Here is a 12,573-nt window from a genome sequence, read left to right on the forward strand (position 1 = left end):
CACATTTACGGGGCTATCTTATTATTCCGATAATAGTTATGAGAAATAAAAGGTTAATTCGCCGTCCGTGAATATTTAAGGACACCCCATGACCGTTAGAAAACAATTTTTGAAGCGGTTCCTCGAATCCCGGTTTAGTACATTGTGGAATGTACAGCGAGGAGCTACTGTGTTACGCAGCTCCGTATGATGCTATCGAGAAAAAGAATGCCGAGCTCGATCGGATCGAGGTTTTGCGTCGTCGATGCACGACTTTCCGACCTAGCGTTGCGTCGGATTCGTTTCTTGGGGCTCGTTCGAGCGCTCGTTAAAATTAATCCGGATTTCACATTTTTACCTAGTAGCCCGTATATGTGGCAACAGGGCAAATCTTTTCCTGCTGGGTGCTCTGCCACTTCCTAGTCAAAAGAATTTCCTCAAGCACAAACAAAAATATATTTATACCGAGGTTGAGGATCGACGAAACCGCGTGCGTTCGAACGGGCACGACGGACGGTTATCTCGGAGAGATTTTCCTCGTACTCGGGACAGCCTCGGCACCAGTTTTTTGAGAGCAAATCATTTCGAAAACGTCGGTGAGCGTCGCGCCGTACATTACCTTCAAGACCCGTGTTTCACGTTATTTGAGCGCACCCTTTAATTCGGCTTCGCCTGAACGTGAGTGGATTTGTTTACGTTAAATAGCGTAAAGTTTACGATCCGCTGAAAAGAGTTTCCGCTACCCGTAAATACGCTCTTGCACATGAACGCGTACGTATACGTACGTACTACACGTACATAGATTTACGTTCAACACTGTCAAAACTCAAAGGATTTTGGCGAAATTCATATGTCAAGACTGATCGAAGCGTCGCTGTTATGGTAAGACTCTACATTTGCAAAACTAACGATGGTTGGCTTCTTGGACCAATTAATTTTTATACGTTGTCTCTTAATCGTAGGTTCCTTAAATAGTTTGGAGTACGTCGCAAAGGACGGACTCTTGTATATATTAAGGTTTGCCCGTGTCGATGGATCGACAATGGTATCGCTACCATAGAGACACGACGCGTACCGAGAACATGGAGCGACAAAAGTATTATACGTGACAAAAGTACCGCTAATGGTTCTTCGCCAATTTTCTGGTCATCCTCCCGATAAAGACATGGAGGAACCCGTGAAAAAGAAACAGCGCGTCAAAAGCGACGACGACGAGGACGACGTCTCGGAGATGGAGAGGTTTCAAAATAGCCTGCTGGCGCAATGTTTGTGTAATATTCCTGAAAGTACTCTACGTAAGCCGTTCATTTGTACGGTTCAAGCTATAGGCGGAGGCTATAGATCGACGATACTGTCGGAATGGGAACCGGACAAGACTCTGCAGTTCATTAGTGCCTTACAACTCCTTTTCGACTTAGCCATCAGGCAAAATACAAGAGGAGTCATGTGTAGCAGGGTAGCGGACGTCTGCGAGGCGCTTTCCAGGAACGAACATGGTATTATAGATCAAATAATCGATCTTTCTTGCACCTCCAACAAGTTCATATCGTTCACAGCGAGCAGAGCACTCGCTGCGTTCTTTATCATAACAAAGGAGAATATCGAAGCATCGTGGCTGGAAAGGTTGACGCAGTCCCTAATGAACACTCACTCCCCGAGTCAGATGTTATTTACCCTGGATGTAATAAAAAGGGTAGTGGAGCACAAAGACTGCAGTATTCATCCGATAAGCGACTCCGAGAGTACCATTCCCCCACCCGGGTGCAACACCCTGACCATCTCCGATCCGGAAAGCTTGGACAGCACTCCGGTTAAGGCAATGTGCGTGAAAGCCTTGGAATCAAAATGGACGACGTTGGTTTCCAAGTTCGATGCCATTCTTGGATCCTACACGCCGCAGCACGAATCCGCCGTTATCACGTTCCTGGACCTGTGGGAGTCCATAATATCCGTGAAGGCAAATTTATCCGTCATAGATACGAAATTGTTTTACTCCCAGTTGGACAATCTGGTAATACTCTTAAACGGTAACATACCCGGCGTCATCTGGAGGCATCTCTTAGGGCTGTTCAACGAAGTATTATGCTACGGAAGCACTTTGGCTCTGCAGGACGTCCTTCCGGACGAGCCCTGCTCCTTGGCTCACCTGGTGGTACGAGCCGTCAAAGACTGGAGGCTTTTGGATTCGCTGCCATATAGGCATGGCTCCGGGAGATTCGGCGGTGGCTCCGGAGATGGAGACCGACCGCTTCTGCAGAAAGTCGTCCTGTTAGTTTTAAAAAGTGTCGCGGTAACGGTGAAGGAGACGCGAAGTGACTCGAGCGACTCGTCCCTGGGCTCCGAGGCGGAGGACTTGGATGCCGACATGGCGGTCATCGAGCGCAGCATCAGAGAGGTGCTACGCCAACTGGACCAGTGCGTCAAGGCGTTGATGCCCTTTCATCCGGAAATGTCTCTCTCTCAGTGGGTCGTCCAAATGTTCCACGACCAGGATGACTTTCTGATCGAAGGCATGGTGTGCTGTTTGGACGTGGCGGTGGGACTCTTTTACAGAGGCCCACCGCAGAATGATCTCGGTCACATGCTCAGCCCTACGTTGACGTTCATACAATTTGTCCGCGCCGTTTCGCACGACCCCGACGTACTCCTGGATTTGTTGGTCAGCAACGAGACCTGCTTTCTGCTGTACCTCCTTAGATTTCTAAAATACGTCAGGCGAAATTGGTCGGAGTTCATAACATGCTGCGGAAGAGAATTGGACGATATCATGACAGTACTGATAAGGCTCAGACTAGCGATAGATAGGCTCGTATCTAAAGCTTTATTTCCGTATAACATTAATCCGGTGTTGCGTCTATTGGAGAAGTGCGAGTCCTTCTACGAGGGCAACATTGAGAACTAACGAGCCTGGGTATTAAGAATAAACTTAACTAACGGTTACTCGAATGGGTTCATTGACGAGGACGACGTACCGTTTACCAAATTCTCCAATTCATTATTCTAAAACTTCTTCGGGAAACGTACCCGCAATCGTCGGGGGATCTCCTCCGCTGTCGGTTCCCGTCGGGCACCCTAGATGTATGTATACGAATATTGAAAATTAACGATAAATCGTCGACGAGCCAATTCAATTGTTATTTATTAATACTAGTTATCATACGTGGAATCGTAGAAGTCTCCTCGAAAATCCGTCTGCTCGCGCGCCAAGTACGTTCAAAAGATAACTGCATAGAGTGGGTAGTACAAAAGTAGTTGACCCTCGCCTGGCGAAAACAATTTCATCGTCGTATTCAAGATACACTTTTTTTTTTCTGGCAAATATCTTTCAGAAACGGGCCTTTGGAACGTTGACATTTAACGTTAGTCCGTGCCCCCCCAAGCACGCATAAATATTTTCGACTCTCGAGGGTTAAAGACAGGGAACGTTGAAGATCGACGATGCTCTTGTATGGTGCTACAGCTGCCAAAGCACCATTCAAAGTGTACTTGAATAGACACCGCTAGAGTAATATTTATACCTAAACGCGCCGATGCTATTTATAATGAAAGATCCACCGGATAGCCCATAGCCTATCGGAAGCGATCGAGGAACCTGAACCTACGGAATAGCGCGGCGATATCGTTAGTACTAGCTCGTTAAGTCGCATAATTTACATTACGATAGAATACAGGATATTCTTTGTACCATACCGTGTTCCTGAGAATGTAAGTTACGTTTAACATCCCACTAACGTTCTCTAAATTCCTGCCGATTCAGCTTGGTAAGATCGACGAGATCCTTCGCTCGAGCGGGCGCTACAAAGTATGTACTTTGATGTCAATGCTACCGCAAAACGGAGGAAAACTCGTTAAGTAATCTATACACATATGTATACATATTTATGAAATCGAAAAATTCTCTCCCGACTCCGCGACGAGCGCGGACCGTCCAGTTGAAATTCTTGTATCCGCCGATCGTCAATGACCGCGATATTGTACATTATGGAGGAACCTGTAAAACTAATATTTATTGCGCGAACGCGCCGAAAATACCATGGGGAAATTGCGTCGAACCGCCGAGTCATAATTTATGTTGCGCACCCGTGAAACACTTTCCACGGTGTTCAGAGATTAACGCTGTATATTTACATATTAATTTATGAACCTCCGTAACTATTAGACAAACTTTACCAAATGCGACATTAACGTTCAATTTCGCAGACCCAACTCGCGCCGATTCGGCGAAGCGACATCACGATGTACCTAACTTTACCCCCCCCGCGAAGAGAGTTAAGGTTTCCCCATTTAATTAACGACAAGTTGAATTAGTGGTCGTTAATGTCACGCGCGTAACGTACTTGCGGATATCTTGTAAATAATTACTACCACTTTATAGAGCAAACGGCTTACTTTTGTAATTAAATGCGTTTACGTTCGATAACTCTCGCGCAATAATCTCGGCGTCGTATTCGTAAGTCCTGATAAACTTGAGAAATCTTTAAGTATTTCCTCCCTGATTACATATTTATATCGTATTTAATAATTCAACCCTTCAGGCACGCCGAAATTGCAATATGCGGAGACACGTGCTGCAAATGTATGTATTATTTGTCCAACGCTACTCCCCCCCGCCCCCTTTACGTTCGAAATATTTAAAATTAAGCTGTGCTGAAATGTACTGTAACCGTATTTTTTTTAAATCTAGAAGAAAATCTTTTTATACCAACAGTTGTGTTCAGTGGTTTCATATCCCACCGATGAGATGACCATGCGACTCTGACATGTGTTTTTAGACATTTTTAACCAAGGAAAGGGAACCGACCGATCGAGCGAATCTCTTGGAAATGAACACGATCTATTTTTATTTAACTTAACACTTTACCGACCGGCGAATTTCGAAGTAAATGGCGATCACGGGTATCGCAAAACCGATTAATCGGCTTCCGGTCGATAAAGTGTTAATTTCTACACGGGTACTGAATGGTTACTTTAAAAGAGGTCGAGAGGTCCTATTTACAGCTCATATAAATACACCGACCGAAGATACTTAAACACTAAACACTACCGTCTTGACGATGCATTAATGTAAATCAACTTGTTCGATGTATGTACCGTAAACGTAGCTCGACGTCGCTATTGACCACATCTAAACAAAACTAACGTACTTAGGTACACTAACTAAAGTTACTTCATTTTTTACGAATATATAATATACGTCGTTTCTAAATTACGGACATTGAAACCTATCATCGACAAATGAGTAAAAGACGCGATAAAAGATGTAAAATAAATATCAAGTGACTTGTAAAGAATCGTAGTGGTACATTGGCAATTTTCGCTTAACATAAATCGGATACACGTGAGTAGTAATCGTAAAAAGAAAACGGAAGCCGATCAGCTAAATAACCTATCTAGTATCAACATGTGTTCCTACTTGTGTCACAATAATGACTATTACAGTTTTTGCAGGGCACGTGTTATTGCGATTCATTTTCCATACTATACTCTACATTCTCCTTTGCTGCGGTATAATGGCATTACTTGAATGACGTTCCGTTAGAGTTCAATTACTTCCAGCAAAATTCATTCTCAGGTGGGTCTTCCCGCAAATATCGCAGAAAACTCCTACGTACCTTGCTAATCCTTCGGCTCTCCGTTGGCTACCAGCTCCGAACATGTATACACAAATATTGTCTCAAGCGTGTCCACGTGTACAGGTGCAATTCACTAATTATATACTTCGTTAACTACATCACGGAACATCCTTCGTAGTAACCGTTTCGAGGATCAATGCGACGCTATAAAATGACTTCATCGGTGACCACATTATTGGTTAAATTAATTAAGCACAAAAGAAAAATAGTTCATCATCGATATCGATATACCGTGTATACGTGAAACTTCGCATTAAGCAAGGCATCTAGAAACCTGTATTAACGTGGAAATTTCGAGGCAGAAACTATGTGTCATAGTCCTCGTCGATGTTGGCAGTGTGTGTGAAATTTGACATCGGTTTATTAGATGCGCTTAAGCATGACGTACCGGTTGCTAAATTGGCAGGATTCACCTCGGTATAAAAATTAGGCTGGCTAACGTTAAATGACGTGGGCACTGACATCTGAAAATCTGGAGCTTGTAAGCTTGCGACTTTTGCTGTTTCGTGCAATGTGGTACTGGAAGATGAACTTCCTTTGCTGTCCCTCGTACCGACAGGAGTTATATTTATATCACAATGAGACGCTATGTCTGTTGGAATGCTGAAACAATATTTCTTTTTAAAGATACGTCTTCGACTTGGCCATATTCCATACCCAGTTTTGACCCTACTCTAAACACTCACAAAAACGGTGCCTACCTATAATACACGTAGGGTGATACGGGAATAAAAATAGCAAATCCCTTTTCGTCGGTATAACCAGAATTTGCCTAAAGTACTCGTCATTCTTGGGACATTTTGTATACCTACCTAGGCACTGAATGACGCGCCGATTGTAAACACGTGGTCGATAGGAGGGAATTTGCTGCAATGGGTGCAGGTGTTAACGGAGGTGTGGGCACCTCTTCATCCGGGCCTGTTATATCTGGAAACCCTTTCACTAAATCTTTCAAGAAGTCAAATCGACTCTCCGAAAGGATACATTGTTTCCTAAATAATTAATCTTTTGTAAATAATCTCATAAACAGATTCGATACTTCAGCGAGGCTGCTATTTCAAAATCGATTCCAGCAAAACACCGGCATGCTCCAAAATGAGTGGCGACACGTGATTTATTATGTTGAACATCTTTACCATTTATCTGTTATTTCAAGCAACCAGGATAAACATTCAAAGATCTTTAAACTAAATAATACTCACATGTGAGATGGGCTAAGAGTTTTGGCATTTTTGGCACTAGTAACCTGCATCGTTTTCGTAAGTAACGAGTGAACGAACAACTCGAGAGTTCTAGGTATATTAACAATTAAGGAAGTATATGTTATTATATTATTGTACAGCAGATAATTGCACAGATAAGAAACATTAAAAAGATTGCTAATTAAAGAATGTAATCAATAAGTTGTGGTGAAGATAGTTATGAAAAGGATATAAATTATAACTGGAACTGCTTGAGCAACTTTTCCTACTTCCTCGTCTGTCTGCATGATCTTTTTTATGCGACCCTAAAACAAGAGATTATGTTACTCCGTAATGTCACATTGTTGGAATCTAGATCAATAAATGAGAAATTTTTCTTGTTACGAATATACACACGCCTATCTAAAACCTATCCGATTAAGAACAAAAGCCATGCGTGTCATCGGGCAACAACGGGACCTACGTTGTATTCCTTCCCAAAATCAAGGTAAATTATTTCTGTAAGTCTCTTACCGCGGGGAAACGGGCATTGTATTTTTTCTTTTTACTTGGCATTATCACGCAGTTATATTTTGGAGTTTGTTATGTACACCGTTTGCTGGAAACTTATGCAGATACTAGGTTAGTTGGCCGAATTTCTTGTGCTGTTTCACATTGACATCATTTATAAGATTTACAATTATTTGGGTACATCAGTCTGTACAATCGATGGGTTCCATTTGACTAGACGTGGACACGATTTAACTCTCCTTAACCATTGTTATTCTAAAACTTTATGTAGCTTTCCGATTTATTCAACCGAAAAGTCTGTTCGGTTTGTCATCACTGACGGATCAAAAAATTTATCTAGTCCGATAAATCTAGTTACTTAATTAACCCTGCTGGCACAATAATAAGCGCTCGAAAAAAAAAGAAAGTATTTTTTCAGGGATTTCTGATAACTATTTAATAATAACGACTGTATAACGTGCTCGAACTCAAAGTGGAACTCTGTTGGCAAAACATTTTTCAGGACCACTTTGTAGTACCGTGTTAGACCTCTACAATCTTTTTCTCTTATTAATCCATGGCTAATCCGCTACGCATAGCGCACTAGCGCATTGTTGCATTCGTTGCATTGTAAACCGTTTCTAAGCTTTGTTACCAAAATGTGCAGGTATTGAAATTGTGGAATTTATTTGTAAATAAAGCTAATGTCAAAACGCGTTTCGTGTATGGCGGAATCAAGACAACCGAACTGCTGTCCACTGCTGTCCGTTATGAAATTAAATTATTTGTAAAATTGACATTGGCTTTGAATACACTTTTTAGTCTGCCATAAAGCTGCGATATCGAAACCGAAAATGCTGTCTCGGAAGAATAAAGACTTGCGCACTATTAAAGAAGGCGTCGTCGGAAAATATGTAAAAAAAGAGACTCCTCCTGAAATGCCTAGTGAGTATAGGTTCATTTCGCACAAATGTGATTTCACTCATAACAGACGTATAAAATATCTTTTGTACACTTTTAAACATGTAACATTGTAAACTTGTATACATGTCTTAAGGTATATTTTAATTAGTTCATGCAAGTACTTTCGATACCCAGAAAACAGTATTATCTTTAAACTTACAGTTATTAATGTATGGACAACCGAACCTAACAGAAGGACACGAAGGCGCAATGATCAATCTGCGATTCCAGCTACTATGGTGAGTCATTTTCAATTTTCCCAGTAATTGAATAACTAAATAAATGTTTGAATACAGCCAGTTCCACAACAACCTAGCATGGTTCAAAAATTTGGTAATACAAAGACAACGATGAGTGCAGTCGGACTAGGCAATCATGAAGGAAAATATACACCAAACAGCTCGGTTCCAGATCTGGCTCAAAGGTACGTTAGAATAAGGGCATAATTAACATACTTATGATTATTTTTTTTAAATGAATTATAAGGGTTAACTTTAAATGAAAAAATGGAATAGATTTTAGTATCATGTGTTGTTTTATAGGTTTGCAAGCCTGTCAGTTAATACCGGGTCAAGTGATGGAACAAGTTTACGAACAACGACACCTATGTATCATCCAGGACTTTCGCCAGCAATGTCCCATACATATGTTAATCAATATGCAGGATCTGAATATCATCTAGATAGAGTCCAAACACCACAATTGCCTTACATGCCTTTTGAAGTCGATGCTAATTATGAGGATTACAATCATTCGTCGTACCATCAGAATGCAGGGTAACTTGTACTTCTAAAACAACTGAATCGTATGTAATTCAAATGCCAAAGCTATTGGCTATTTTTTGCAAGGTACTGTAGAAGTCATTCAGAAAGCTCAAGTTCGAGAAGCGAGCAACAGGAAGAATTGCCCTTACCTCCTGGTTGGTCGGTTGATTTCACGCTTCGAGGTAGAAAATATTACATTGACCATAATACCAAGACTACGCATTGGTCACATCCCCTGGAAAAGGAAGGCTTACCAACTGGATGGGAGCGAATAGAATCACCAGAATATGGGGTTTATTATGTGAAGTAAGTATATAATGAAACAGAACATCGAACGGTTTTCCAATACTAAACAACGTTTCAGTCACATTACGAGGCAGGCGCAATATGAACATCCATGTTATCCATTGGAAATGCAGGCTGTACGTGTGGTTTCACCTCCGAGACACACGCAATTCCATTCGCATAGTGTTTTGGTTCCAGCTAATCCGTATCTAAACGAAGAAATTCCTCACTGGTTGTACGTGTACAGCCGAGCATCGGTTGCTCTGGACCGTAAACTGCGATGGGAACTATTTCGATTACCTGAATTAGACTGCTTCAATGCTATGCTCACGAGACTTTATAAGCAAGAATTGGAAGAAGTGGTTATGCGATATGAAGAATATAGGTAAGCACCTTTTATGAGGTCAAAAGCTATATTTAATATTCAGAATACCTGATAGTCAATGAAGAACGTCACTCTGATGAATTTCTATGGTTTAGGTGAATTTTATTATTACATTTTATTAAACATTCTACCTAGGTCTGCTCTTTTATGTGAAATGGAGCAACGGTTAAAGGAGTTGAACCCAGAATCAACCAGCTCCAACTCGGCAGTCGCTCTGAGACGGTCGCTTCCCTGAACACGGTAACATGATCGTTACTAAACCAACTCGTGGGCAAGTTTGACACGGATTTCATTAAATCCATACGCTTCATTGATGTGCCCTGCCCGCTGTTATTATACAAGTTGACTCAAGACTTGAGAAAATCTATTTTATATCACATCTTGTTATATACTATATTTTGTGAATATAGCATTTGCAAACTGCAAACTGAAAGTATTAAAACTATGTATACATTAAAGCGATGTGCTCTCTGTTTCGGTAAGCTTTGCCTTATTTTCGTCAAAATCGGCCTGATTCGTTACTCCCGAGTAGGTAAACCCGGTAATTCGATGTAGTTTGTGAGTTTTCAAATCAATGTTCAGAATCTCTGCATATCTTTGACCTGTACAAATTAATGCATATTGGTTCCATTTGTTACACCCTAGAATCAATCTGTCATTATGAATAATGTACCTATCGACAGGTTCGGATCCTGTGGTAGTTTTGAATTGATCAAGCCATAAATAGTGAAGCCAAAAATATGCCAAGCGCAAATTGCATATACAATTGACAGTTTGCCCTTCCAATATTCAGCGTTTTCTTTGGTTATCGGTCGCGTGTTTCTACGCATCCATCTCCTTAACCAACCCATTGCCCTGTTCAGAGAAAGGGTAACTAATAAATTTCAAGTTCGTTTACAACCGCTTAACTTTTTACATCGGCTATACTTGATACTTATGTCCACGTAATATCACAAACACTCCTCTGACGTTGCCAGAAATGTGTAAAAGCTAATGCAAATGAACTTGACTTTTCTCCCACTTACCCTTAGCTTACTCTGCTAACAAATTATAATTCCACATGCGACGAAGTGAGTAGAGAGGCTACCACGGATAAAAAGTAACCAAGAGTTCATTAACATCATATTTTTACAGCGATCAACTAACAAGACCGCCATCTAGCGGCCATGAGCCGATCCATACTTAGTGAAGAAACATATCCATAAAATATTACACGGCAGCTGAGAAACGTAAGGACATGGCACTCTAGATTACTCTATGTTCAAAGCTGTCGTCTGTATTTAACAGCTGTTAACGCCGGCATGGGGGATGGTAAAACGGTCTAATTTATATTACTTCGGTAAACTCGATAAATTCTATTTAACGGAGTTAAGTTTACATACTATAAAAAATGTCGAAAGCGGCGGGAAAAATGAAAGGATTTAAAAAGATGATACCAAAGGTGGAGCACGCATCTCCGCTTCGCACAAATATACCGGCGGGATTGGCAGCACCGAGTCCACCATTGGGACCGATGCTCGGACAGGTTAGGAAGATCATTCTTTTTTTTAATAATCTCAGAATATCCAGAGCATTAATAAGAAATCTCGAGTTAGCTTTGACTTGCGGTTACAAAATCAATTTCAATTATCCTTTAAAATTTGCTATGCATCGGGTCATTGTAGAGAAATATTTGAATGACTATTCGTTAATCCTGTCAATTTGAATAAAGTTCATTTTTATTTTTGTTTAGAGGAACATAAACATAGCTAACTTTTGTAAGGATTTCAACGAGAAGACCAAAGATATAAAGGAAGGGATTCCGTTACCATGTCGAGTTAAGGTAAATTCTGATAGAAGCCATCAGCTAGTCATTCACCAGCCTCCGGTCACATTCTTCTTAAAACAAGCTGCAGGGATTCAGAAAGGAGCTATGTATCCACGTATGTACTCCATTTACCGATGTTTTGCATTCATTAATCTCTTAATCTAGGGGTAGCTAGCTTAATGAAAATACATTCTGAATCCGTTTCACGTATAGTTTTTAATTCTATGATGAGTTAATTTGTTTGGAGCACCGAAGAAAGAATTTTCCAATGGCAAGTCAATTCGTCATCCCTGGTTAAAGAATTCAAATTTCTCGCATGTGTGTAATATTTAATTCATCATAGCGATTAATTTTTAATACTTCGGACTTAAATATTTAATTCATTATTTTCTGTATTACAGAGAGAGAAATAGCTGGAAAGGTAACCCTAAAGCACGTTTACGAAATAGCTAAAATTAAATCGCAAGATCCCCCTTTGGCTCTAATGAGTTTACAACAAATTTGTCAAATGATAGTTGGGATTGCACGTTCTTGTGGTATAGAAGTTGTTCGCAACTTGAACATGGACGAATATACGGAATTCTTGAAGGAGCGAGAGCAAATCATAGCCGAACAACAGAAAGAACTCGAAGAAAAGAAACAAGCTAAAATGTTGCGGTCAAATTAATGTCGATCATAGCTAAGTATGCCCTAGATTGTACAGTATCGTAAGAAATAAAATACATACGTATCGCTAATAGCTACCACTCGTCGACTTTGACCGGTATTAATTCATTCTAAAGATTTTTCTAGAATTTGCAACGTGGTTTGCGCTACAATATTCGGCGTCCCATATTTTTCACAAAAATGTGCAGTTGTGCGCGACGCAAATTCCCCCTAATCAATTTAGACGAATTTCCCTAACATTAATGGCGGATGTCTCGAACTACCTTAATCCTTATCGCGGGTTCCCCTGTGAAAAACTGGACTTACGTAAGAATTTGGAGCGCGCAGATGGACCTTCGACTTTCGACCAATAAGGTCGTAGTCCCCGGGGCAGGCGGACCTGCCGTAGAAGCGGCTCGCG

General features: G+C 40.9%; 5 protein-coding genes across 11 annotated transcripts; 3 read left to right on the forward strand and 2 right to left on the reverse strand.

Moving 5' to 3' along the window:
* The first annotated feature begins 87 nt into the window (after positions 1–87).
* On the forward strand, positions 88–2,908 carry LOC105702355 (protein lines). The gene is made up of 2 exons (XM_012429856.2): positions 88–861; positions 942–2,908. Exon 2 carries the CDS (start codon positions 1,103–1,105, stop codon positions 2,879–2,881), a length of 1,779 nt encoding a protein of 592 aa, XP_012285279.1. The 5' UTR covers positions 88–861; positions 942–1,102; the 3' UTR covers positions 2,882–2,908.
* Positions 2,593–8,043, reverse strand: LOC105702364 (nuclear transcription factor Y subunit C-8). 5 transcript variants are annotated; one of them, XM_012429874.2, is made up of 6 exons: positions 7,328–7,790; positions 7,047–7,119; positions 6,815–6,908; positions 6,425–6,604; positions 6,001–6,215; positions 2,593–2,680 (listed from the first exon to the last, which is right to left on the reverse strand). In XM_012429874.2, the coding sequence occupies exons 1-6, from the start codon at positions 7,367–7,369 to the stop codon at positions 2,673–2,675; spliced, it is 612 nt and encodes a 203-aa protein (XP_012285297.1). In that variant the 5' UTR covers positions 7,370–7,790; the 3' UTR covers positions 2,593–2,672. The 5 variants fall into 5 exon arrangements, 4 of the variants coding, with proteins under 4 accessions (XP_012285297.1, XP_023289737.1, XP_012285295.1 ...); XR_001104283.2 differs by lacking the exon at positions 2,593–2,680 and adding an exon at positions 2,916–3,051 and having other exon boundaries at positions 3,140–6,215; XM_023433969.1 differs by lacking the exon at positions 2,593–2,680 and having other exon boundaries at positions 3,091–6,215; positions 7,328–7,419; positions 7,492–7,790.
* LOC105702361 (protein salvador homolog 1) lies at positions 7,883–10,182 on the forward strand. Of its 3 annotated transcripts, XM_012429864.2 has the most exons (8): positions 7,883–7,970; positions 8,126–8,248; positions 8,429–8,505; positions 8,563–8,690; positions 8,809–9,042; positions 9,115–9,336; positions 9,395–9,700; positions 9,836–10,182. In XM_012429864.2, the coding sequence occupies exons 2-8, from the start codon at positions 8,158–8,160 to the stop codon at positions 9,933–9,935; spliced, it is 1,158 nt and encodes a 385-aa protein (XP_012285287.1). In that variant the 5' UTR covers positions 7,883–7,970; positions 8,126–8,157; the 3' UTR covers positions 9,936–10,182. The 3 variants fall into 3 exon arrangements, with proteins under 3 accessions (XP_012285287.1, XP_012285286.1, XP_012285288.1); XM_012429863.1 differs by lacking the exon at positions 7,883–7,970 and having other exon boundaries at positions 8,124–8,248; XM_012429865.1 differs by lacking the exon at positions 7,883–7,970 and having other exon boundaries at positions 8,124–8,248; positions 9,124–9,336.
* On the reverse strand, positions 9,775–10,719 carry LOC105702368. The gene is made up of 2 exons (XM_012429880.1): positions 10,374–10,719; positions 9,775–10,302 (listed from the first exon to the last, which is right to left on the reverse strand). Exons 1-2 carry the CDS (start codon positions 10,549–10,551, stop codon positions 10,154–10,156), a joined length of 327 nt encoding a protein of 108 aa, XP_012285303.1. The 5' UTR covers positions 10,552–10,719; the 3' UTR covers positions 9,775–10,153.
* A 243-nt stretch (positions 10,720–10,962) lies between these two features.
* LOC105702365 (39S ribosomal protein L11, mitochondrial) lies at positions 10,963–12,250 on the forward strand. The gene is made up of 3 exons (XM_012429877.1): positions 10,963–11,225; positions 11,433–11,622; positions 11,909–12,250. The coding sequence occupies exons 1-3, from the start codon at positions 11,091–11,093 to the stop codon at positions 12,172–12,174; spliced, it is 591 nt and encodes a 196-aa protein (XP_012285300.1). The 5' UTR covers positions 10,963–11,090; the 3' UTR covers positions 12,175–12,250.
* The last annotated feature ends 323 nt before the right edge of the window (positions 12,251–12,573 follow it).

The sequence above is a fragment of the Orussus abietinus genome, unplaced genomic scaffold (assembly GCF_000612105.2).
Source record: "Orussus abietinus isolate OABI.00-Male unplaced genomic scaffold, Oabi_2.0 scaffold17, whole genome shotgun sequence".
NCBI classification, from domain to species: Eukaryota; Metazoa; Arthropoda; class Insecta; order Hymenoptera; family Orussidae; genus Orussus; species Orussus abietinus.